This window comes from Lactuca serriola, chromosome 7, assembly GCF_051521515.1.
Source record: "Lactuca serriola cultivar US96UC23 chromosome 7, Lser_US96UC23_V15, whole genome shotgun sequence".
NCBI lineage: Eukaryota > Viridiplantae > Streptophyta > Magnoliopsida > Asterales > Asteraceae > Lactuca > Lactuca serriola.
The window spans coordinates 138155862-138181885 of NC_136414.1; the positions used below are offsets into that span (position 1 = coordinate 138155862).

A 26024-nucleotide genomic window follows, 5' to 3' on the forward strand; every position below is an offset into this window, starting at 1 on the left:
GACACAAGATCTTCTCGAACCCATCAGGTGTTGCTGTCGATGAAAAGAAGTATAGAGGAATGATTGGTCGCTACTCTACCTAACAAGTCATCCGGACATCCTGTTCTCCACATGTTTGTGTGCCAGATTTCAAGTCAATCCAAAGATGTCTCATCTTTTGGCTGTCAAGAAAATATTTTGATACCTCAAAGGTACAAATAGTCTCAGAATCTGGTACCCAGCAAATGAGAGTTTCCTTCTACAAGCATACTCTGATTCGAATTATGGTGGTATTCAATTGGACAGAAAAAGCACCTCTTGTGGCTGTCAATTTTTGTGTGGAAGATTGGTTAGCTGGTCATCTAAGAAGCAAAATTGCATTGTACTATCAACAATTTTAAGTTGAATACATTGTTGCTGCTAGTTGCACCTCTCTAGTTCTTTGAATGAAATCTCAGCTCATGGACTACGGTTACCGGTTTCAACAAATTCCCTTCTATTGTGATTCACAAAGTGCCATTGCGATTTCACACAATCCAATTCAGCACTCCATAACGAAGCACATCTATATACGATACCATTTCATTAAAGATCATGTTTTAAAAGGAAACACTGAACTTATTTTTGTTCCATCTGACGATAAAATTGTTGATGTCTTTACTTAGGCATTAGACGAAAACAAATTAAATGGTTTTATGAACAAAATGGGTATGATGTTGGATACTCAATTCTTTCAAGAGGCTTACACTCTATAGTGTTATCACCATAAAGTGAAATAATTTCGAAGTGAAATTCATTTTTCATCTCGGAATCATTTCCTCTTGGAATAAATAGGATCATTTTAGGTGTCTTTTTATCTGACCTCTTCTTCTAACTATAAGTTGTACATCTCATTCAATCTTTGGAAGTCCATGACCAATATAAGTTACATTGGTATTTTGTTTGATCTCATCTCGGAATCTGTATCAAAAAAGTGTGTTACGAAGTTTATCTTGGAATTCCATTATGAAACGGTAATGTGCTTTCATCTCCTACCTTGTCCGAGATCAGTTGCTTCTCGTCTTGGAACTTCAAAATTTTGTTTAAATATGTCCTCTAAGATCTTCCTTCCTTTTACCTCTGATATTCAGCCTGAGCCTATGCAATCTCGGTCTCTATATCGTGTACAAGTACTTTTCTTTTTCATCTCGGAAGTATCTTCTGACAATTCATCTTGGAACTTCCATGCTCCGAGATCACATTGTAATTTCATCTCACAACTTTCATGCTCTGTGATCCATTTCTCAAATCATCTTGAAACTTCCATGCTCTGAGATCATTCTCTTGAAAAGAAGTTCAAAAGGTTTTTCGTCATTTTTTGTGAAACGTTTTCTTAATAACTCAAACGATTATGTTTTTTAATGATGATTACCCTTTAATCCTAGAAAATCGCTCCTTTTTGCACATGTATCCATAAAGTAAACATCATGTCAATCAAATGACGGTTTCCATTTTGCACGTCTTGTCATTGTTTTCTTTAGTCCTTGCAGGTCAACTCATACTAAAAGTGGCAACACATTTAATGTGGTCCATATCCACATCCGGATACCATCATTACACTTTTCAACCTGAACCATTTCTTTCGAACCTATAAAAACCTTTCAAAAACCCTTTTGTCACTTTACACGCTTCAAACGTTCATCCCTTTCTCTCTACAACAAACATGTTTTTCGAGCTCTCATAACCTACAACAATGGCGCCTTCACAATTCGTTCCAAAAATCATCAAAAATGCTCCCAATAAGAAATCTTCAAAAGGTTTTGCCTCATCATCCTCAACTGAACCGTTTCTCTGTGATACCATGCAACTCTTCTCTTTAGATCCCATAGACTATTACGAGTCCATCTGAGTCATGTTCGAGTTTATTACTTGCCATCCCATCTCAGTTCCACTCACAAAAATTCCTAATCTATAAGGGTCGAAGTCTTGTAAAGAGTCGAATGATGTTTAGTCAATTTCGTATGTAACATATTTGCTAAGTCACTTTTGTACGAAGCTTAATGGTTTTAGACTTAGTATTTTTTGTACTCTCTGTTTCCCTATAAATAGGGACTGAGCTTAGATTTAGATGGACGAGTTTTCCAATTTCGTTATCTGTTTTGGTAATCGAGCTTATTGAGAGTGATACAAACTTCAAAGCCTTATTTACATTTTGAGTTCATTACATTGATTGATCTGATTCTTAATCGATTTCTCATTAACAATTCATCTACAATTGGTATCACAGCAGGAATCAAACTGCATTGATCTGATTTTCATTCTGAATCAACTGATTTTGAGTCATTTTTTTGTCTCAAAAGTTTGCGCACTTTTGGTTCTGAAAATCATGTCTGATCTACAGATTTGATTAGATTCTACATTCAAATTGTATAATCGAGTGATCGATTATAAGTTTCTGATCAATTCATTTGATCAAATTTCAAATTCATCAAGTTTTCTATGATTTCTGAATTTTTCTCGTGTGTTCATCAATGGAGAATTTCAACATGAACACAATGACTTTATATTATCATCTGCTCGGATCATCAACCAAAATTCCAATGCTGATTCTAGAATACTACAATCAGTGGGCTAATCGTATGGAAGACTACGCAAATGATATGGATGAAGAGTTATGGAATTGTATCAATGGAACAGTTCAACCTCCATTGAATGTTCAAAACATAGGTTCATCTGGAACTACTTCTGTTGTTGTAGAGCAACAAACAAGACTGAAGAACAATGAAAAGCGTTGCATGAGAGAGTTAAGAGGTGCTTTTCCACCTGTTGTTTACAACTACATTCGTGGATGTAAAATTGCTAAGGAGATTTGGAATACTCTCAAGGAAATGTATCAAGGAAGCAAGAAGATTAAGATCAATTCTGTTAAGCAGTGTTTGGTTGAGATGAAGGAGTTCAGACAAAAGGAAACTGAAACAATTGAAGTTTACTATGATCGTCTGAATGAGTTGATCTACAGATGCAACTGCTATGGAATCACAAGGTCTTTAATGGAGTATAATCTTACTTTTGTTATGGGACTTTGGAAGGAATGGAGGAGTGTTAGTATGCTGATCAAAAATCAACAGAGCTTCGACAGTTCATCTTTGAATGATGTATACAATCAGCTGAAGACACACGAAAGTGAAGTTTCTGAAATAATGGAAGAAGCGAAACAGAGTTTAGGCGGACCACTGGCTCTGGTTTCGAAAGTGTCTGAGGTGGAATCTGCTGAAAAGGAGAATTCAGATGAAGAAGGTTTTCTCTTGAATTCGGATGAAGAAGTTGTAGCCTTGTACTTGAATAATCGAGTTAAGAAGTTTTTCAAAAAGCCTTTTAATCCTAAGGGAAAGCAGAGTGAGGTGAAAGGAAATTTTACGAAGTCTGGTGTAGAAGAGAAAAAGAGATTTGAAAATTTTGAGAAGAATGATGACAAGGTGAAAGAGTTTAAGGCAGAAAAGAAATAGAAAGGGGATTCTGGTGTAGATTGTCATTACTGCAATGGTGCGAATCACTTTGCAATTTATTGTATGCTTCGAAAGAAAGAGGAAAAGAAGAATAGAGTGAAGGACGAAGCATATTATGCTGAAAAACTGGAGGAAGATCGTGAGAAGCCCAAGGGATTGTCTCTTGTGGCAAGAGGAGAGGATGAAGATGAAGAAAGTGGCACTTATCAGATTTCGTCATCCGGTTCTGATGATGAGGAATTGAGGCATCCTACTCATGGTGCCATGTTTGCAAGATTTGAGGATGGAGAAGAAGAGGAGATATTTGGACATTGCTTCGTTTGGAAGTCAAGTGACCAATCTCCTATGAAAACTAAGGTACGTTCTATACTCGAATCTTTTAATATTCCTTTACATGCATATGACTCTGAAACAATTGCTTTTGATGATATTGTTGCTTACTTTGATGTTATTGTTGTGTCTGCTAGTAACGAGGCAAAGAAACTTAATAATCAATTGCTTAAGACCAAAATTTGCTAGACACGAAACGCTGCAGGGTAGAGTATCTAGAGTTGCAATTAGGAAATGTCAATAATGATAGAGAGAATCTAGATAAAGATGTAAGGATGTTGTTGGCTCAACGTAACATCTATTGTAATTCTGAAAAACGTTTATATGCCAAATTAACTGCATTACATCATTCTTCTGACATTAGCAAAGAACAACATCGTAAATTGTTGCCTTTTCTTGAATTCGAAAGAGAAAACGTTAATGTCATGTCATATGATTGTGAAAACACAATAGTTGATTTTAACAAAGTACTAGACGATAGGTTTGCATATGGCGTTATTAAGATAGATGAGTTTTTAAATGCTAATGAATTGGTTAATATTATTAATGAAAGTGTAACACCCAAAATTAGAAAGGCCAAGAAAGGAAAGAAAACCCTAAGTCAAAGGGTCAACTCGTCGAGTCCAGGGAGGAACTCGACGAGTTGGAGCGGGATCCGGGAGATCGATTAAGTAACCGACTCGGTGAGCCGGCAAAGAGGACTCGGCGAGTCCGGTCTGAAGAGGGAAACCCTAAATCTGGGACTTTGTGCACTATTTAAGCATCTCATTCTCTCCCTTAGGGTTCTTTATAGCCTCTCTTATCCAGAATGTGAAACCCTAAGCCTCCATTGCTGCACATTCAAGCTTTCTTGCCATTTTGGGTGATTTGAAGGAAGAAGGAAGAAGGGAACCATTGGGGATTCAAGGATTGGCAGTAGATCCAGAGTTTGTGGGATTTTCTAGAGCATTTGAAGGTAATGAGTCGCTACCTTCACTCTTTTGCATATAGATCAACCATTAACATGAAATTTGGGGCTTAAGGGCAAGTTTAAGAACCATTTCGAGTTAGAAGCCCAGATCTGAAGTTGCTACTTCAGATCTAAGTGTATCTTGGCCTAGAGAATCATAAAGTATCAGTCTATGGGTTGATTGTTAAGCCTCTTTGTCTTAAACCCTAGTTTATAGTGTTTTGAGCCTAGATCTCCTTAGCTACACGTAAAGTTTACCACTTTACATGAGGAATCTACAGTTTGGAGTCCATGCATGACTCAAAAGCCTCTGAATATATGAAGGACTGAATAGACTCGGCGAGTAGTATGAAGATTGAGATGAACTCGACGAGTTGGATGAACAACTCGGCGAGTCTGTTGAAGATTGCCTTGGACTCGGCGAGTCTGTTCTTGGACTCGGCGAGTCAAGTCGCGAAACCCCAAACCCTTCAAGTTAAGACTTGGATCAATGAGTTGAGTGGGGACTCAGTGAGTTGGACAGGACAGGACTCGGAAATCGGTAGACTCAGCGAGTCAGGGGCTGACTCGGCGAGTCGAATAGCGAATGAAAGGATTCTGAGCGTATGAACTCGGTGAGTCAGTAGGCAGACTCGACGAGTAGGGTTGACCTGGAAGGTTGACTTTGACCAGGACTTTGACTTTAACCAGAGTTGACTTAGTTTGACTTCTAGAGTTCAATTTGAAACTATGTGTTATATTGATATTAGTAGCTTAAGGAGCTAGTGGGGCAGCGGTTCAGAGAGTTGTCGGATAGCAGCCGGAGGTTTATCAGTAAAGTTCAACAGTTCGAAGTGAGTCTCCTCACTATTTGTATGGGTCTACGGCCACAATGCCGGCCCATGTAGTTTTGTATGATAGGAAGACCCGGGGGTTAGCCCTAGGCATTATGCATGAAAGACCCGGAGGCGGCTCGTAGCACACAGTATGTTATAATGTATGATAGGAAGACCTGGGGGTTAGCCCTAAGCAATATGTAAGGAAGAACAGGAGGTGGTTCCTGGCGCACTGTATGCTATTGTGTATGAAGTCCAGGAGGTGGCTCCTGGCACACTATATGCAGAGTAGCCTAGCAGAGTAGTATGTATAGTTGTCTTTGTGATACTTACATGAAAGAGCGGGGGTGGCCCTTGGCACTTGTCTGTAAGAGCCAGGGAGTGGCCCCAGGCTTGACCAGGAAGACCACGTGCGGCCCGTGGCATAACCACAAGACTATGTCTGGCACATAGCACCTTGGCAAGACTATGTTTGGCACATAGCACCTTACTTGATTATGGATAGGTTGGTTATGTATGGCTCTTGGCTACGTATGGCATTTATGGATCAGTTGGTTTGTATGGTATGTGGTATCTGGGGAACTCACTAACTTCATGCTTACGGTTTTCAGTTTTGGTTTCAGGTATTTTGTTCTCAAGGAAAGGAGTCAGCTCGATCGCAACACATCACACTATGTTTTCCGCACATGAGATCTTTGGGATTACACTCTGATATGGTTTTATGATAATATGTTTTAATTACCGACACTTTGGTTTGTCACGAGATATTATAATGAATGTTTTTTATACTGATGGTTTTATGTAATAACTTATTTAAAAATGAAATTTTTGGCCTTGAATGTTGGGATGTTAGAAGTCGGTATCAAAGCCTTGGTTTGAGGGATTCGGACATACCCTTAGGTGTGTCTGAACTCAAACTAAGGGCTTGGTATGAAAGTTTTCAAGTGGAAAACCATTTTATAAATTAGTTTGAAAAGAATCTGAAAAGAGAAAAGGACTTTGAGAAGAACAAAGTGTGTGATGCGTGCAATCAGCTGAGCTCGAGTAAGTTTACCCCAGGATACCCATACAAGTTATTATTATGTTATCAGTTTCAGTAGAACAGCATGCTAGAATAGGACTAAGGATCTAGGAGTGATGACTTATGTGCCTGCTTTATGTGCTTCAGCTTATGAGGATTGCATGCTAGTATTGAGTAGACAGTAATAGGATAGCATGTTTAGGTTATGCCTGATTATATGAGCTTAGCGTCACATGCTAGTACATATTCTTGTTACGTGGATAGAATTTCTTGATTTTGTTTTGGTTTGATTTCCCTTTTGTCTGAATGTTACTTGCTTTGTGCTTTGTGGGACTCTGTGTGATGAGAGTTAGCCATTAGGTGAAAACGCCAAGTCACATGTGATCAGGGTGGAATAATCTCAGAGTGTTGGATTTGGCCCTATTGCGCAGCTCTCGTCTGAGCGTTGTAGGGACGAGTCTGTTACTCGAAGGATTATCTGAGCCTCATCACATGTGATGGTATTCAAGTAATTGCTAATTGGCATTACAAGGAGGCCTTCAGTAGCTGAGGACTGGTTGCGGGTTGGAGGTTGCCCTAGGGAAAGCCTAGGATGAGAGTAGTGCTGGGAGCAGCATTAGTAATAGTGAAAGGGACTTGGTGAAGTTGAAGCAACCCTTGAGGAAAGTACGGATAGATGTGGAAGGTAGTATGGGCCTGTACTACTGGAAGCAGAGGATCCGTACTCGAGTCAAGGAGGGCTGAGATGGAACCAGGAATCTTGGATAGTGTGTGAGACCTCTCGGGGTATGTTTTGATCCGGACACTTGTGTGTTTATTTCCAGTATGGTGACCACGTGACATGGAGCAGGAGACTCAGGATCTGGGTCAGGACCGGGCACGGGCGCGGGATCCGAGCAAGTTGATGACGGGTTACGCGAGTTCATCGCGTCTGAGTTTACAAGAGGCATCCTTGAGGCGACCCCGGTCATTTTCGGGTCGATCAAGGAGGGGATCATTGAGCTGATGGAGGATCGCCTCTGAGCTTTTAGGAGTGATTTGGCGTCTGGCCAGGCGAGTACGGCACATTGTCCTTCAAGGACATCAGAGGGAGTGGTGCGCCGGATTTTCATAGGGTAAAGGACCCCATTGCTGCCAGGAGATGGATCGCAGACATCGAGTCTGCACAGCTGACGAGCTTCTGTCCGGAGGGGTCAAAGGTCCGCTTTGCGGTGGGATGTTTGAGAGTCAAAGCCAGAGACTGGTGGGAGTCAGTTGGCGATTCCTTGGGAGCCAAAGCCATTGAGGCTATGACATGGCCCGACTTTGTGACCAGGTTTAGAGCGGAGTTTGCACCAGCGGTGGAGCTTCAGCAGTTGGCCAGAGAGTTCCTAGACATGAGACAGACGACAGAGTCGGTGGCGGAGATTACCGCCAAGTTTCGGGAGAGGGCCTTGTTGGTGCCTCGGTATGTAGGGGATGATGAGATGCAGAGGACCCGCTATCATGACATGTTGAGAGCGGATATTCGGGAGCATGTCAGCTTCTCGGCATGCCCGACCTTGGACTCTATGATTGCCAGGGCACGAGAAAGGGAGATTGATTTGGAGCACATTGCGAAGAGTAAGTCGGATCAGATGTATACTTTGGAGGGTCTCGGGAAGAGACCCAAGACTTCAGATCAGCGGATAACAGACCGGCAGGGCCGGATTCAGTGCAGCACGTGCGGTAAACGGCACGAGGGAGTTTGTCGTTCCAGGGGTTCAGGCTACTACAAGTGTGGCGGTGATGGTCACGTCAACAGGGACTGCCCACGGGGGGCAAGCCCATTATGTTTTCACTGCAATCAGGTGGGTCACAAGAAGGTCGACTGTCCGACGGCAAGGGGAGGATCAGGGAGTACGTCTGCCCCGACAACTTCGAGGATCGCGGAGGGGTGAGAGGGTAGGGCTTTGCAGCGACAAATGAGGGAGATCTGGATTACAGCAGGGAATGTTGCAGGTATGTATCTATGGCTTTTTGGATTCCATGTGTATTAGGGTTGTTCTTACACCGAACTCTAGTGATAGTATGTATGAGTTGTCTCTCTGCTTGTATTCAGATTGTACTTTCAGAATTGTCTTATGCCAATTGCATACTAGGAACTATTAGTAGCTAGTGCATGGTCATCTCTCACTTCGGGTTCGAAATGTCCAGTATTATCTCGATTATGACCAAAAGCGGTTCAGGAGCGTTGCGTGGAGGACGAGGGGCAGGGTACAGGGAGTAGCCCTCCACTATTAGCAGGGTTTGGTGGCTCTGGTCTTGGTACTTGGGATAACTTTGGGAAGCATCAAGGGAAGTGGTCTATCATTGATGGAGTTGCTCAGAGCATTAGTTATTCGGACCTTAAGGGCATTAGTTGGAGCCCAGGGGATTATCAGTATCGGGATGCAGGAGGTGTTCATCTAGTATTCGATAAATCGTACGGTATTTGGAATGGGCTAGTGGTAGATCGCTAGCGACATCAAGGCGATGGTAGTTATCATGCTTATTGTGCAAGGGAGGAAGGAATGGAAATCCTTAGGTTTTTCATGTGCAGTAAAGACTTAGCAGAAGCTAAGTGGGGGAGAAGCAATCATGTTATGGGAGCAGCAACGGTTTTGGAACCGGGATAAGTTTTGCTCTCCTGTCGAGAAGGAAGACGGCCCAGGTGGCTGTATGAATTGAGGAAAGTGTGAACTGGAAGTTCGGAAAACCTGCCAATTGTGAGATCGCATTCTCGAGTTGCCTGATAACCGATTGTAGAAGAATCAGTTAGGAGTTTCAGATAGGACATGCGTACAGCTCGGTGGTACTAGGTTGTGCTGACATGCTCGACTATGGGTTAGTCGTAGCATCCACTGGCAGCCAGTCGGTCTGGAAAGGTGTTGTTAGACTACCAGATGGCCGTAGCATTCACCAGTGGTCAGATAGTATGAGGAGTGTGGTAAGACTACGGTGTGGCCCGTAACATTAGTTTAGTAAGACTACGGTGTGGCCCGTAGCATTAGTTTAGTAAGACTGCGGTACGGGCATTAGTTTAGTAAGACTGCAGTGTGGCCCGTAGCACTAGTTTAGTAAGACTACGGTGTGGCCCATAGCATTAGTTTAGTAAGACTGCGGTGTAGCCCGTAGCACTAGTTTAGTAAGACTGCGGTGTGGCCCGTAGCACTAGTTTAGTAAGACTGTGGTGTGGCCCGTAGCATTGGTATAGCAAGACTGTAGGGTGGCCCGTAGCTTTAGATGGCTGGCAACGCTGAAGTGTTGCAAGACTATGTGGGTGGCCCGTAGCATTCGCTAGTTGGCAGAGCGAGTATAGTGAGACTACGGGGTGGCCCGTAGCATTCTTCAGTCCCTATTCGCTAGTGTGAATGTATCAGGTGTGTGATTCATTGGCAGGGTTTTTCAGATAGTTAAGTTCAGGGCGGGGCAGCCGCCCGAATGTGTGTGGGCCACGTGATGATTGGGTCCGGAAAACGGTAGGCCATTGGAGGCCAGGAGTGGCGTAAGACTACGGGTAAGCCGTGGCTTTCATTAGTAGCTTGGTTCGCGGAGAGTGGGGGAGGGGCTCGTATCTCCGAGGTAGCATGGGGGAAACCGGTATTCCGGGTAGCGATAGATCAGTGGGGATCAGGGCGGCCTCGGTTCATCCGGTAGACGGATGGGAGTCAATAGGACTTCAGGAAGGAATAACGGTAAGGGATTCGGTGTGAAAAGCCATGAACTGATCGGATGATGCTAAGCTGCTCATCGCAGGATCAAATGATCTCAGAGTAAAGGATTTGGCTCGGTGGCACCGTTCTCGTCTGAGCCTTAAGCGTAGCATAGAGGGATCTGCTACCCGAAGGATTATTTGAATTCTCACGATTGGGTGGAGCTTTCAGTATCAGAGTATTGTATGGGGTTATTCCGTAAGTATTGGTATAATGGTCGGCACTGGGAGTGGCTAGGATTGCAGTTTCAGTAGAGGAATAGTCCTCGAAGGTAGTAAGGAACGAGTTATTCTGAAGATGACATCTTCAAGGTTTGATCGGATGGGCGGAGTGTGTACCTAGTGGTAAAGTGGTGGCCATTTGGTACGGTAGTCGGCCGTGGCAGACTTCGAGGACGAAGTCTAGTTTAAGTGGGGGAGAGTTGTAACACCCAAAATCAGAAAGGCCAAGAAAGGAAAGAAAACCCTAAGTCAAGGGGTCAACTCGTCGAGTCCAGGGAGGAACTCGACGAGTTGGAGCGGGATCCGGGAGATCGATTAAGTAACCGACTCAGCGAGTCGGCAAAAAGGACTCGGTGAGTCCGGTCTGAAGAGGGAAATCCTAAATCCATGACTTTGTGCACTATTTAAACATCTCATTCTCTCCCTTAGGGTTCTTTATAGCCTCTCTTATCCAGAATGCGAAACCCTAAGCCTCCATTGTTGCACATTCAAGCTTTCTTGCCATTTTGGGTGATTTGAAGGAAGAAGGAAGAAGGGAACCATTGGGGATTCAAGGATTGGCAGTAGATCCAGAGTTTGTGGGATTTTCCAGAGCATTTGAAGGTAATGAGTCGCTACCTTCACTCTTTTGCATATAGACCAACCTTTAACATGAGATTTGGGGCTTTTAGGGCAAGTTTAAGAACCATTTCGAGTTAGAAGCCCAGATTTGAAGTTGCTACTTTAGATCTAAGTGTATCTTGGCCTAGAGAATCATAAAGTATCAGTCTATGGGTTGATTGTTAAGACTCTTTGTCTTAAACCCTAGTTTATAGTGTTTTTAGCCTAGATCTCCTTGGCTACACGTAAAGTTTGCCACTTTACGTGAGGAATAGGCTTTAGAAGAGTGGATCTACAGTTTGGAGTCCATGCATGACTCAAAAGCCTCTGAATATATGAAGGACTGAATAGACTCGGCGAGTCCTTCGAGTGGACTTGGCGAGTAGTATGAAGATGGAGATGAACTCGACGAGTTGGATGAACAACTCGGCGAGTCTATTGAAGATTGCATTGGACTCGGCGAGTCTGTTCTTGGACTCGGCGAGTCAAGTCGCGAAACCCCAAACCCTTCAAGTTAAGACTCGGATCAGTGAGTTGAATGGGGACTCAGTGAGTTGGACAGGACAGGACTCGGAAATCGGTAGACTCGGCGAGTCAGGGGCTGACTCGGCGAGTCGAGTCGCGAATGAAAGGATTCTAAGCGTATGAACTCGGCGAGTCAGTAGGCAGACTTCGCGAGTAGGGTTGACCTGGAAGGTTGACTTTGACCAGGACTTTGACTTTAACCAGAGTTGACTTAGTTTGACTTCTAGATTTCAATTTGAAACTAAGTGTTATATTGATATTAGTTGCTTGAGGAGCTAGTGGGGCAGCGGTTCAGAGAGTTATCGGACAGCAGCCAGAGGTTTATCAGCAAAGTTCAGCAGTGCGAGGTGAGTCTCCTCACTGTTTGTATAGGTCTACGGCCACAATGCTGGCCCATGTAGTTTTGTATGATAGGAAGACCCGGGGGTTAGCCCTAGGCATTATGCATGAAAGGCCCGGAGGCGGCTCCTGGCACACATTATGTTATAATGTATGATAGGAAGACCTGGGGGTTAGCCCTAAGCAATATGTAAGGAAGACCAAGAGGTGGCTCCTGACGCACTGTAAGTTCCCAAATCTACATGTGTATCAATCAGATCCGTTTGATGGTGCGGAATCCCAATCAAACGGATGATGTCAAATCAAATAGAAGAGAATGAGAAGAAGAAGATGATGAATATTATATGTATTGATATGAATGAAGATCCGGATACAAGATTCACACACACTAACACACTCTCTCTTTTTTCTCTCTCTCTAGAACACCTTCAAATGCACACACTTAAGCTCCTCTATTCTATGTGTTCATCATTCTTTTCCTCACACCCTCACCCCTTTATATATACATGAGAAACATGGGCCGTAAATGGGTTTACGATCGGGCCGTAAACAGGGTTTACGGCCGTAAACACCCACCTGGTCGTAAACCTGACCGTAAACTCATAAAATATTATAGAAAAACACAATTGCCTAGAAAAGCAAAGTATAAACCATATTTTTGACCCAAAAATCTCCCCCTTGGTTTATAGCTTTCTTTTCTTAATTGACCCAACAAGCTCCCCCTAAAAAGTAGTTGGCTTTTCTTGTCAATCTTCATCGAGAGCTTGACTTCAACATTAATCTTCAACTTCTTCATAACTTCAAGATGAACTTGATGAATCTTCAAAGAATGACTTCATCTTGAGTAGTTGGGCTTTTCTTTAGAATTTGACTTTGAACGCACGTCGGGTGAGGAGGCTTGATGTACTGATTTTTGAAAGATAGCCCTTTCAGCTTCAGAATCTTCAGAGAGAACATCAGAGAGAACAAATCTTCTGGATCACTTCAGCAGGTTTAAGATAGCAGCAGACTGATTGAGGAGGCTTCAATGCAATCTGTCACATAATCTTCAAGTCAGCTTGACCTTTCTTCTGGGTTGAAGGATTGAATGTCGAAAGAATAATCTTCATTTCTTGCTCCTTCGAATGAGAATTCTTCGATGATCACAGATGAAGCATTGGCTCAGAAATTTTCAACACAAACTTCCATGAGTTTCATCTTCACCTGAATTCACTTTTCAAGACAAAACAAAACTAAAAGAAAATTTTAGCACACAATATTTTTGGATTTTTCATATTTTCTGAAAAAGAAATAAAAATAAAATAGAAACAACACTAATTTTAGATTTTTAATTTTCTGATTTTCTTTGATTTTTTTTTTGATTTTTTATTTTTTTTTAATTTTATGATTTTCTAATGTTTTTGGATTTTTTGAAACTTTTCTAATTTTTGTTTTGTTTTTATTTCTCCCACTAAATTCGTGCATAGGAGAGAAACGAAAGTAAATGCGCAAATTTAAAGTATCCTAAAACAAAAATTTGTCTTTAAAGCGAATCAGCTTAAGAAAAACTCATGACTATAGAGAAGAAAACTCAAACTGTAAGTCACCGATTGAATTTGCATCCAGAAGGTCTAAGAAGAGCACGCGTAATCTCATAACAGATCCGAAAATTCTTCATGTCATTAAGCACAAACCCCATGAGTGATCTCTTCCTTTCTTCCTTTCTCGAAAAAAGACACATACTCTCAAACAAAGGTCTGAATGTTGTACAGTTGAGAGTGTCCCCTATCATGTGCCTGGAACAGCCACTACCAACAAACCGAAGTATGATGATATGCCTCCATATATGCTCCAACACAGAGCGGGATTAGTTGGTCTTTGGAACCCAATCCATTTTGAAACTAGGTTGACCTTTTTCATCCTTGCACGGTACTCTCTCCCATAACATGTCCTGCTTATCACAAACAGAAGATGTAGAAATATTAAAATCATTAGAAGATTTGGGAGAGTGAGCCTTGGGAACTCATTTGTAGTTGGGTTTAACCCATTTCTTTTTCGATCTGATGGTTGGCTCAGTACTTGCTTTTGATTTTGATGTCAGCCGTTGAGATGACTTTGACCTAACTGGTCTTTATTTCAGCGGAGCATCTCTTGGATTGGGCTTCTTGGCCGGCATTCCCTTCTTGCCCTTGGGATTCAGATTTTTGGCCTTGTGGGTTTGATTCTTGGCCTTCTGCGCTTCCCATTCATCATGGTCTGAACGTGACCTTGACGGGTTTCTTTTGGAGTATCTCCCTCTTGGCGCGTTCTGTCAGCCTTTTGCATAGTAAGGAACGTATGCGCGATTTAGACAGTTTTTGGCAATGTGTCCAGGTGTTCCACGGTGAAAACAAGTCTTTTTCTTCACTGGGAAATTGCTTCTTCCTGCTCCTGGTGAAAACAAGTCTTTTGATTATCTTTGAATTTTAATTGGGTTTCAAATAAGGACTCGACTGTCTTACTTGACGCAGTATAATTTTTGAAACTAACATTTGTTTTTCCACTCTTAGTTTTCAAAGCGTCAAGTTCTTCGGTTACAGCATCAAGTTGTCTCTTAATATAATCATAAAGTTCACATTTTTCACTGTATTCTGTCTGAATTCTCTTAAAATCCTTTATTTTTGTTTCTAACTGGGCCTTCAGGGGTTTTTGTCCTTTCTTGAGTTGATATCCTTCATATCTCAGGTCCCCAACTTCCCTACGTAATAAATCATTATGTTCACGAAAAAGTTTAATCGTAGCTTCACATGATTGAGAACATGAAACTTCACATGATTGAGAATATGAAACTTCATTGATCGGAAGTTTTGCGGAACTCATTGTTTTTCCACACTTCAAAGCGTCAATTTCTTCAATTATATCAACAAGACTAAGACGATTAAGATCTTTTGTCTTCTTGATGTCAGCCACGTTCATGTCCCACGATTTCAGAAGTGCACTCAGCAGATTTTTGTTTATCTCAAATTTGGTCAAGAAGATCCCAACTATATTCATCTCAGTAGTGAGTGTGGTAAATCGCTGCAACTGAGCTTCCATGGTTTCTCCAGGGATATAATCGAACATGTTGAAATTTTGTCTTAACATCTCCTGACGACTCTCTTTCATGTCTTCAATTCCCTCGTAAACCTCAAAAACTATTAAAAGCACAACTAGAAGTCAAACTTAAATTTACAAATGCCCTTTGACTATAAACCTCAAAAGTCAACCTTAAAAGTCAAAATTGAAAAGTCAAACTCAAAAGTCAAACTTGAAAAGTCAAATTTAAAAAGTCAAACTCAAAAGTCAAACTTAAAAGTCAAATTTAAAAAGTCAAACTCAAAATTCAAACTTGAAAAGTCAAACCGAAAAGCTAAATTTGAAATTTTAACAGTTAAATGAGAAAGTCAAAGCTTAAAGTCAAAGGTCAAATTTTTAAAAGTCAAACTCAAAATTTTAAGTAAAAAATCAAAAATAAAATTCAAAATTTAAAAACTAAAAATTTTGGTTGAAAAAGGAATTTAATATTAAAAGAAAATCAATTTTGGGCTAAAAGTGTGAAAATTGCGAAACTTGGAAGCGGCAGGGAGTGGTTAAGTTCAAAATTTTGAAAGGAATGCACAAGGGCTTGGCTAGTCGAGATGGTTAGGCGCTTGGTTGAACACTTTGAGGTATCGGGATCGATCCCCGGCAACCTCAATTCACGTGTAAATTTTTTAATCCGAAGCGCTGATGCGAGGCTGCTGCGATGCGAGGATGAAGCGAGGCCGAGGATCCGAGGCACGAAGGCGAGGACCTGGTGCGAGGATGCTGCTGACCGAGAAGGCTTCTGAACCGGAAACTGTTGTTGACCGAGCCGAGACCGCAAACTCCGGCGACCGTGAACACGTTTCCGGCCATAAACTCCGGACCGTAAACCCTTCAAAGACCGTAAACACAGCTTCAGATCGCGAAAAAAACGACGTTTTTCAGCATTTTTGCTCCAAAACTCGATCAAAAACTCGTTTTTACGAAAAACGTGAAGAACAACCCCCCCCCCCCTAATTTTCAGAGATCTATCCAAAAACGCAAGAATCTTTCCAAAATAAGATCAAATCGGCTTTGATACCAACTGTAAGTCCCCAAATCTGCCTGTGTATCAATGAGATCCATTTGATGGTGCGGAATCCCAATCAAACGGATGATGTCAGATCAAATAGAAGAGAAGGAGAAGGAGATGATGATGAATCTTGTATGTATTGATATGAATAAAGATCCGGATACAAGATTCACACACACTCTCTTTTCTCTCTCTCTAGAACACCTTCAAATGCACACACTTAAGCTCCTCTATTCTATGTGTTCATCATCCTTTTCCTCACACCCCTCACCCCTTTATATATACATGAGAAACATGGGCCGTAAATGGGTTTACGGTCGGGCCGTAAACCGGGTTTACGGCCGTAAACACCCACCTGGTCGTAAACCTGACCGTAAACTCATAAAATATTACAGAAAAACACAATTGCCTAGAAAAGCAAAGTATAAACCATATTTTTGACCCAACACGCACTGTATGCTATTGTGTATGGAAGACCAGGAGGTGGCACCTGGCACACTATATGCGGAGTAGCCTATCAGAGTAGTATGTATAGTTGTCTTTGAGATACTTGCATGAAAGACCGGGGGGTGGCCCTTGGCACTTGTCTGTAAGACCCAGGGAGTGGCCCCAGGCTTGACCAGGAAGACCACGTGCGGCCCGTGGCATAACCACAAGACTATGTCTGGCACATAACACTTTGGCAAGACTATGTTTGGCACATAGTACCTTACTTGATTATGGATAGGTTGGTTATGTATGGCTCTTGGCTATGTATGGCATGTATGGATCAGTTGGTTTGTATGGTATGTGGTATCTGGGGAATTCACTAAGCTTCGTGCTTACTGTTTTCAGTTTTGGTTTCAGGTGTTTTGTTCTCAAGGAAAGGAGTCGGCTCGATCGCAGCACATCACACTATGTTTTCCGCACATGAGATCTTTGGGATTACACTATGATATGGTTTTATGATAATATGTTTTGATTACCAACACTTTGGTTTGTCACAAGATATTATAATGAATGTTTTTTATACTGATGGTTTTATGTAATAACTTATTTAAAAATGAAATTTTTGGCCTTGAATTTTGGGATGTTTCAAAAAGTTTGACAAAAGATGAACAAGTGAAAATTTTGAAAAGAACTGAACATTCGAAACTTGATTCACAACTTAATTTTGCTGATATTGATGAGAATTCGGATTATCTTAGTGAAATCAGTGAAATTGAAGAAGAAGAAAGTATTGATTCTTCTCAATTATCTATCATTAACATCACATATAAGGTCAAAGGTAAAGAAATTGTTAATGATTCGATGGTTGGGGATGACATTGGAAAACCCTCTACTTCAAAAAAAAATTGACTTTGATGATGTGGAAGTTAGAGACAGTCAGACAGATAATAGTGATGATGAGGAGGACGAAATCAAAGCTTCGAATGTTTGTAAGATAGAAAAGAAAGTTTCAACTGAAACTTCAATTCCAAGAGTTGTTGTTGAACAAGTTTATGGAGAAACTGAAAAGTTTGATAAGGTGATGAATGAAAAAGGTGCTCACTATTTGGAAACTCATATTGTCGTGTATCCAAATTTTACATGCATAGATGAATAGTTTTTCCAAATCAAGTATTTGTCACAACTGGGAATGTTGAGAACGTCAAGCCAGAATTCAACAAATTGGTTGAAGAAGACAATAAGAGCTCAACTGATGAAGGATTCTTTGCAAATCAAAACACGGTTGAAAACAACCTCACTTAGAATTCGTATGTTTTTCAAAAACAAAAACCAAAAGAAAAATGGATTGTTAAATCTGAAAAAGAAAAAGAAGTTGTTACAAAAGAAGTTGTTGATTCAAATCCAATTGTGAAACTTAATTCAAACAAATTCAAAGTGCTTGTTGATAAGTTTTCAAAAGAACACAAAGTTTCAAAAAAAAAAAGGAACGAAAGACAATTTTTTGGCAAACAGTGTCTAACGAAAAACCTGCTCTAACAAAATCCAAAGTTTCGTCTGAGAAAATCAGTGTTTCAAAATCCAAATTATCAAATATTTCAAAAACAAAGAGTTTTCAAAAGTCTTTTGTCACAGATAAACAAAGAGGCACGTCTTTTCATCAACCAATGAATGTAATAGACAAATTTCCAATTAATCAAAAGGTTGCACATGTTCGAAAATTTGATAACATTCGAAAGTATGAAACATCACAAAAAGTTGTGAATGATCAAAAACTTAACAATGTTCGAAAACCAACGAATAGTAAACTCATTACAAACGAAACTTCTAAATCAAAAGTAACATTTACACCACAAAAGCCAAAATTTTCAAATCCTTCAATCACAAAACCCACAAAGGTTTCGTGTTCAAACGGAAAATCGGAAATTCATTCAATCAATAATTGGCTTGAGGGACAAGGCAAAAGGTATCAGTTTGGAAGGTTTTCTCAAGTTCAGATCAAAACAGCTTATGAAAATTATTTGAATGAGTCAACAATTGGAAGTTTATCTTCTTAAGATTTAAATACTCCAGTTCAGAGATAGAAACCAATCAACAAATTAACAAGAATTGAGAAGCTTTAGGTGCAATCTAATGAAAATCCAAAGCTATCGAAAAATTATATTTCAATATCTTTAGATAATGATGTTGATTTAATTGATAGTATAAAAGCAAAAGTTCGAACTTGGGTTTTCAGTTCTAAAATTCACTATTTTTTTTCAGGGAGGTTGACTAGCGTACTCACCCCGTATGTAGAGATGGTGCTTCGGAGGAGGATGCAAAAGTATGTTCGGTGGAAAGCAACAAAGATCCCGCCCGAGATCCTGTCTCCGTTTCCATATGACATTTTTTGATTTTTTTGATTTTAAAAAAACTTGTATTGTAGATTTGAACTTCCATACATGTTCATGTAGGAAATGGCACAGTCTGGGTATAGCATGCAGTCATGCTATTGTGTTATCATGTTATTCAAACATCAAAGAATTAGCTTACCAGGCTGATGTGTTTTTAACTACCTATCAGACATAAAATGTACACCATCTTCCCCCTCCATCTAAATGGGAAATACCAGGCCCATTGATGGTCGTTTTAATGCATATGTAATCGCAATTAATTATATTTGTAATCGATTTGGAGTGAATAATGAAAATTATTATTGCCCTAATATTTATTACATATGACAAAGATAACCAAACATAATTTAGAAATAACATAACCTTATTAAACCTACAAATAACAAAATAAATAATTTAAAATATGGTACATGTTTAAAGATCCCAAGAATGTTCATATGAAAAATCAACCCCTTTATTTTTCTAAGATTGTATTTCACCCTTGTCAACTGTAAAATTACTTTTTCATCTTCATTTAGTAATTTGTTGTCGATCTTGTGATAAATTTTGATAAATGCCTTCACCTTTGAATAGATGTCTAGAAACTTAATCTTCATTACTTCTTCAGTTCGATACTTTGCAACATGTAACTCATAGTGAAGCATATTTTTCAATCGGACCCAACGTGATTCGTACATGACATGTAGATGATCGATGACATCCATATCATCCACAATGGTGTTTCAATCCTCAACGAGAGCAATCACTTCTTGTCTAGTCCACGATTGGGGTTGATTTTCTGCCATTTCGGAGTTCTCAAGGTTCTTCGATTTGATTCTCTTATTTATTGTGTTGCATTCTGGATTACATGTCATTTTGGAATTCCATTTCGGGCTGACATTTCGAATGCCATATTAAACCTTCATGTTTATTCAAATCAATCATACATGTCATAGATTCTTGGCTTACGGAATCACGGGCACATATTTCGGACACACATTCCGCACACAAATTATGGACATCACATTTCGAACAACACATTCTGAATATAACATTTCGGACACCCATTCACCTTATTAATATGAAGCTATCATACATCATAAACGTAGAAAAAACTTGAGAATTAGTCCATCTGAGTTTGGTGTTTGGCATTGTGAAGAAGAAAATTGCTATGTTTCTTCAGATATTAACTCGTTCCCCGAATTTCCCACTCTCGGATAAAATGTCTTCTGACATTTTCCAAGCTACGAAGGCTGCTAAAGAAGCAAACGAAAGAGATTATGAAATAATGTGGGCACTTAATGAACGTGTAGACGATCTAGCGAAACAAGTAAATGAAAAATAAAAATGGGTTTTTGAAGCCACAAAAAAATTCAAAGAAGCTAAGAAGTGGATTCAATATACAAATGCGAAAATTGATAAGCTTCATGCAGAATGAGACCGTCTAACAGATGTTGTTAGAATTAGCGGAGATTTTATTGACCACGAAAAATATATATATACCTTACAATTGCCTAATTTGTGGAAACCAATATAAGTATGTATTAAGATTTGTAACGATCATTGTACTAATGTTAACTAAAAGCATTGTCATTTTAGATAACCTTACCATTCCTTTTACATGATTAAGTTTCAAAAGAAATTACAATATTTAAAATCATAGTACATTTCCAAGAATAACCGGGAACTTGCATCTGGTGCAAACTAGTCGTGTCTACATGATTTTCCAACATATCTATGTAAGTCTCAATTGGGTTGAACTCATTATCAATTATTTGGACTCGATCTTCTATTGTTGTAGTTGTCTTACGTTCTTCTTCGATGATGTGTATTGTGTTCATAAACTGACATATATCTTCAAACATCGTAATGATGAGCATTTACATATTATACAATCCTAGTTTTCTCCTCTCAACGTCCGTAGAAGGTGGTAATGAGATTTCCATCATTACCATTCATTGTTTCTTACGTTGATGATCACAAATCATTTTTAACGCAGTCATATCAACAAGACGTCGTTTCTCGTCTTCAAGACGTATTATTTCATATTCTATTGGCAATGCATCATCATCGATCGAGTCACTGGATGTTGAAGGATGAATTTAAAATACATTAAAAACCAACTTTTATGACTATCCAAAATTAAAACTAACTAGCTAAAACGTATCCATAAAAAAATATTAATTTGCAACTACTCTATAATAACAGGTTTGTCTATACTTGCTCTGGTCCCATCTTTCGGAGTTTTATCTACTTTCAATTTAAGTTTTAACTCAATTTCTGATTTTTTTCTTAATTTTATAGATCCCTTTGGTGGTTTATTTATTTATTTTTGACTCAAAATCTTGGTTTTTTATCTGCAAAACAAAATTCCAATATTATTTTAATAAATTACCATAAAAATAAAATAAAATATTTATTAGAAATTTTGTAATTCGATTTTACCAGGCACAATTCTGAAAGTTCCTGTAAATGGAAAACAATTTCTTCGTCCGTAAAACCCATTTTTTTTAACAACATCCACACAAAATTGGTCTTGAAACTAATACAGGTTATTAAACAATATCAGACACAAAAAATAATGAATTTTTATTCTAGAACATCATTCGATAATTGATCTTCGTATTCCAGATGTACACTATCATTCCACATTCCCTGGTAGACTTATTTCCTCATTAAAATACTCATCTTAAACACACTTTAAGATACTTATATGGGTCTTTTGTGTGAAAAATGATATATATATATATATATATATATATATATATATATATATATATATATATATATATATATATATATATTTCAGACTTGTTCTTCATATTCCGAACATGATCTATTGATTTCGGTATACATATAATTGTTTGTAAACTCAAATGCAAGTAACTTAAAGAGTAGAACTCAACTGATTTGATTAATCCATGGTCAAAACTCTGTTTGAAATGCAGGTAGAACGACCTTCGGAATTTCAAAATCCAAAATATGTATTCCGGATTTTTATGCATGCGGCCCATATATATATATATATATATATATATATATATATATATATATATATATATATATATATATATATAGGGTGAGGTTCAATAGAGAACCATAATTAACCAAGGAACCAATCTTTTTTTCAACTTTTAGAACTTATTTTTTATCAAAAAAAAACTAAAAATACAAAAATTCATAACTTTTTATCCTTTTTCCAATGATATCAAATTCGATTTTTTTTCACGTCAAATTCACAACGTGAATCCGGAAAATATTTTTCACATTCACAATGTTAATATATGAATTTAGATATTTTTAGATTTTTTTTTCGATAAAGAATAAGCTCTAGAAATTGAAAAAAAAAAGATTTGGTTCCTTGAAGAACCAATAATTATGGTTCTCTATTGAACTTTTCCTTATATATATATATATATATATATATATATATATATATATATATATATATATATATATATATATATATGTATATGTATATATATATATAAAGTATAAACTAACTACTATGTTGGTAATGTCCATTTTAAACCGGACCAAAACAGGTCAAGCCCACTACTGACTACTCTAACCAAATGGTATATATATATATATATATCCCCTATCCCCCTATCCTAATAAATAAGTAGAATCATGTCACGTGGCAATCAGTTAGCCCCTTCCAAGCTTCTTTTTCCCGCCCATTCTCTCAAAGTGTTTTTTCCAAAATGACCCTGTGATTGCTTTAAAATCTGAAACTATTCTATTGATTTCCTTAAATTTTGCCAATTTAAAATCTCCATCCCTAATCCTGTTACCGTTACACTGCCAAGGGCAGTTTGGTCATTTTACATGGAATAGTTTTGAGCAGTTTTGTTATACGGTTTATAGAAGTTAGATTTGTCTTTTCTTATCTTATATATATGTTTTTGAATTGTTTTTAGGATACGATTACAAAACACAATTTCTCAAGTGAATTATTGAATTTGATTCTTCAATCTCTCATTCAATATTATCTTTCATTCAAATTGTTTCATGGTATCAGAGCAGTCGATTCTGTGTTAATCTTTGACATCTTCATCTCAATTTCTTGATCTTTATCTCAATTTCTTGTTGTCATCATGCCTGATGTCAATAATTCATCCTCAAATTCCGATTCCGACAATTCTGAAAATCCTTATTATATTGGATCTTCTGATAATCCAAGTTCTGTTTTGATTTCACATCCTTTCAACGGTACTGGATTCAGTTCATGGAAACGATCTATGATAATTTCGCTTTCCGCTAAGAACAAACTTGGATTTGTTGGCAAAACAATTCTCGAGCCTGGATCTTCATCTCCCGATTACGCAAAATGGAGCAGAGCAAATTCAATGGTTATCAGTTGGATTTTGAATTCATTGTCTACATCAATCGCTGATAGCGTCCTCTTTCTTCCAACTGCTCATGAAATTTGGTCAGAGTTACACCAACGTTTTGAGCAACCAGACGGCGCTTCCATTTACCAAATCCAACAACAATTGTATTCAACTTCACAAGGGTCTGATGACTTTGCAACTTACTTCACCAAATTAACGAAAATCTGGGATGATTTGCGCCATATTCAGAATTTTCCTTCTTGTTCATGTGCTGTTGCAACACAAATTAAGAAGTTTCTCGATGAACAACGTCTTGTTCAATTGTTAATGGGATTGAATGACTCTTACATGATGATTCGTGGTCAACTTTTAATGATGAAGCCATTACCATCTGTTTCAATCGCCTACTCCATGATTCTTCATGAAGAGCGTCAAAGAGGAATTCATTCTTCATCTACCTTCGCCCCAGATGCAATCGCCATGAATGCTTCTAAAGACCCTGTTTCTGCTCAAATGAAGAAAACCATGGTTTGTATACACTGTAAGAAGTCAGTTCATACCAAAAATCAATGTTATCGCATAATTGGTTTTCATGCAACTTTTAAGTTCACTACATCCAAGAAGGAGGATGTCAAATCCACTGCCCACAATGTTACTGATGCTTCTTCATCATCGCTTTCAACTGAACAATATGAACATTTAGTTCAGCTTCTTCAGAACAACTCGTTGACTTTTACTCAATCCAATAATATCATTACCAGTGATTCAATGAACACTGAAGGTAATACCATATCTCATCAACGATTTGCCTTCAATATTACAAAATCTGCATCCTTATTACACAAACACTTTTCTTGGATTATTGATTCTGGTGCGAATGATCACATGTGTTCTAATCAGTCCTTCCTTGTTTCTTTACACAAACTTCCCTCTCCTCATCTAATCGGTTTACCAGATGGTCAAACAACCTTCATCTCCTTTATTGGAGATATTCAACTTCATGAAACAATTTTACTCAAAGGAGTATTATATGTCCCATCTTTCAAATATAATCTTCTTTCAGTTGCTAAATTAACCAAGCAGCTTCATACTTTTCTTCTTTTTACTGATCATGCTTGTATGATGCAGGACCCTTCTTTGAAACATAAGCTTGCACTTAGTGTTCTTGGGACAAAACTCAACGACTTATATGTTTTTGATCATAACTACATTCAGTCTCATTTGTCCTATAGTTTTTTTGTCTTTAATGTTCAAACTTAATCAAAGTCTGTTGTTTGTAATGTTTCTTCTAAAGCACTGTTATGGCACTGTCGTTTTGGGCATTTACCATTGCATAAACTTCAAACTCTTTCCTTGATTCCTCATTGTAACAATAATGACATTTCTCCTTGCGTTGTATGTGCTCAAGCAAAACAGTCACGTTGTTCTTTTCCTTTAAGCCAATCTGTCTCTCAGTCTATTTTTCAACTAATTCGTATTGATGTGTGGGGCCCCTATAAACATTCCACTCATGATGGTTATAAATATTTTATAACCATTGTTGATGATTTCAATCGACACACATGGATTCATTTGCTAAAAAATAAAGGAGATATTTTTGCCTTAATCAAATCTTTTGTTAAATTTGTTCAAACACGATTTAACAAAACTATTCAGAAGATTCGAACAGACAATGCTTACGAGTTAGGGTCCAGTCATGAAGGCATCACTTACTTTCAATCTCAAGGCATCATTCATCAAAAATCAACTCCCAATACACCACAACAAAATGGCCTTGTTGAACGAAAACATAGGCACATTCTTGACACAGCACGGGCCTTATATTTTCAATCTGGTATTGGTGTTCAATTTTGGGGAGAATGTACCAAAACTGCTGTCCATCTCATTAATAGGATGCCATTTGAACTATTGCAAAATAAAACACCTTATGAGATGTTGTTTCAAGTGAAACCTGATTTAACTTACCTCAGAAGTTTTGGATGTCTTTGTTTTGTGAGTACAACCACAGTGGGAAGGGACAAATTCATGCCTAAAGCACATCCATGTGTCTTTATTGGTTATCAATTTGGACAAAAAGGTTACAAGATGTACAATTTGGTGACTAAGAAACTTTTGGTTTCAAGAGATGTTCGATTCTTTGAGAACATTTACCCTCTTCATGCTCTCACCAACAACCACTTAACACCCACTTACCCCTCTTATATTCCTTCTTCTATCTCAGATGACACTCACATCTGCTTCTATCATTCCTGCGTTTACTTTTACTCAAGAATAGTTTAATGACCAAAATACCCCTTCTCCTGTTTTTTCTCCACACAACAGTCCCTCTTCTTCATCTCCTTCTATCCACAATTATGTTCAGCCTCAACCTCAGCTCAGACGCACCACTAGGGTTTCTGTTCCCTCCAAACGTTTGGCTGATTATGTGTGTAATCATGTTCATACCAACACCAATATTAGTGAATGTGTTCACACATTGACAAACCTCTGTGTTGCTACACCCTCTTCTGTTGTCTTTGAAAGTGCTAACCTAAAATCATCATTTGCTTTTCATACTCACGATTTGCCCATGGAACCAGCCTTCTATCATCAAGCTCAAGGTATCCTAGTTGGGAAGATGCTATGTCCAATGAATTAGCAGCTTTAGATGCAAACAAAACCTGGGACATCGTTAAATTACCAAAGGGTAAGAAACCTATTTCTTGTCGGTGGGTTTACAAGATTAAGCATCGCTCAGACGGATCAATTGAACGTTATAAAGTGAGACTGGTCGCCAAAGGTTTTACACAAAAAAGGGGATCGATTTTCATGAAACTTTT

At 38.7% G+C, this 26024-nt stretch overlaps 1 protein-coding gene across 1 annotated transcript; it reads left to right on the plus strand.

Annotated features, from left to right (window-relative positions):
* Positions 1–22968: 22968 nt before the first annotated feature.
* LOC145064388 (uncharacterized) lies at positions 22969–24465 on the plus strand. Its single transcript, XM_079011852.1, has one exon. It carries the CDS (start codon positions 22969–22971, stop codon positions 24463–24465), a length of 1497 nt encoding a protein of 498 aa, XP_078867978.1.
* The last annotated feature ends 1559 nt before the right edge of the window (positions 24466–26024 follow it).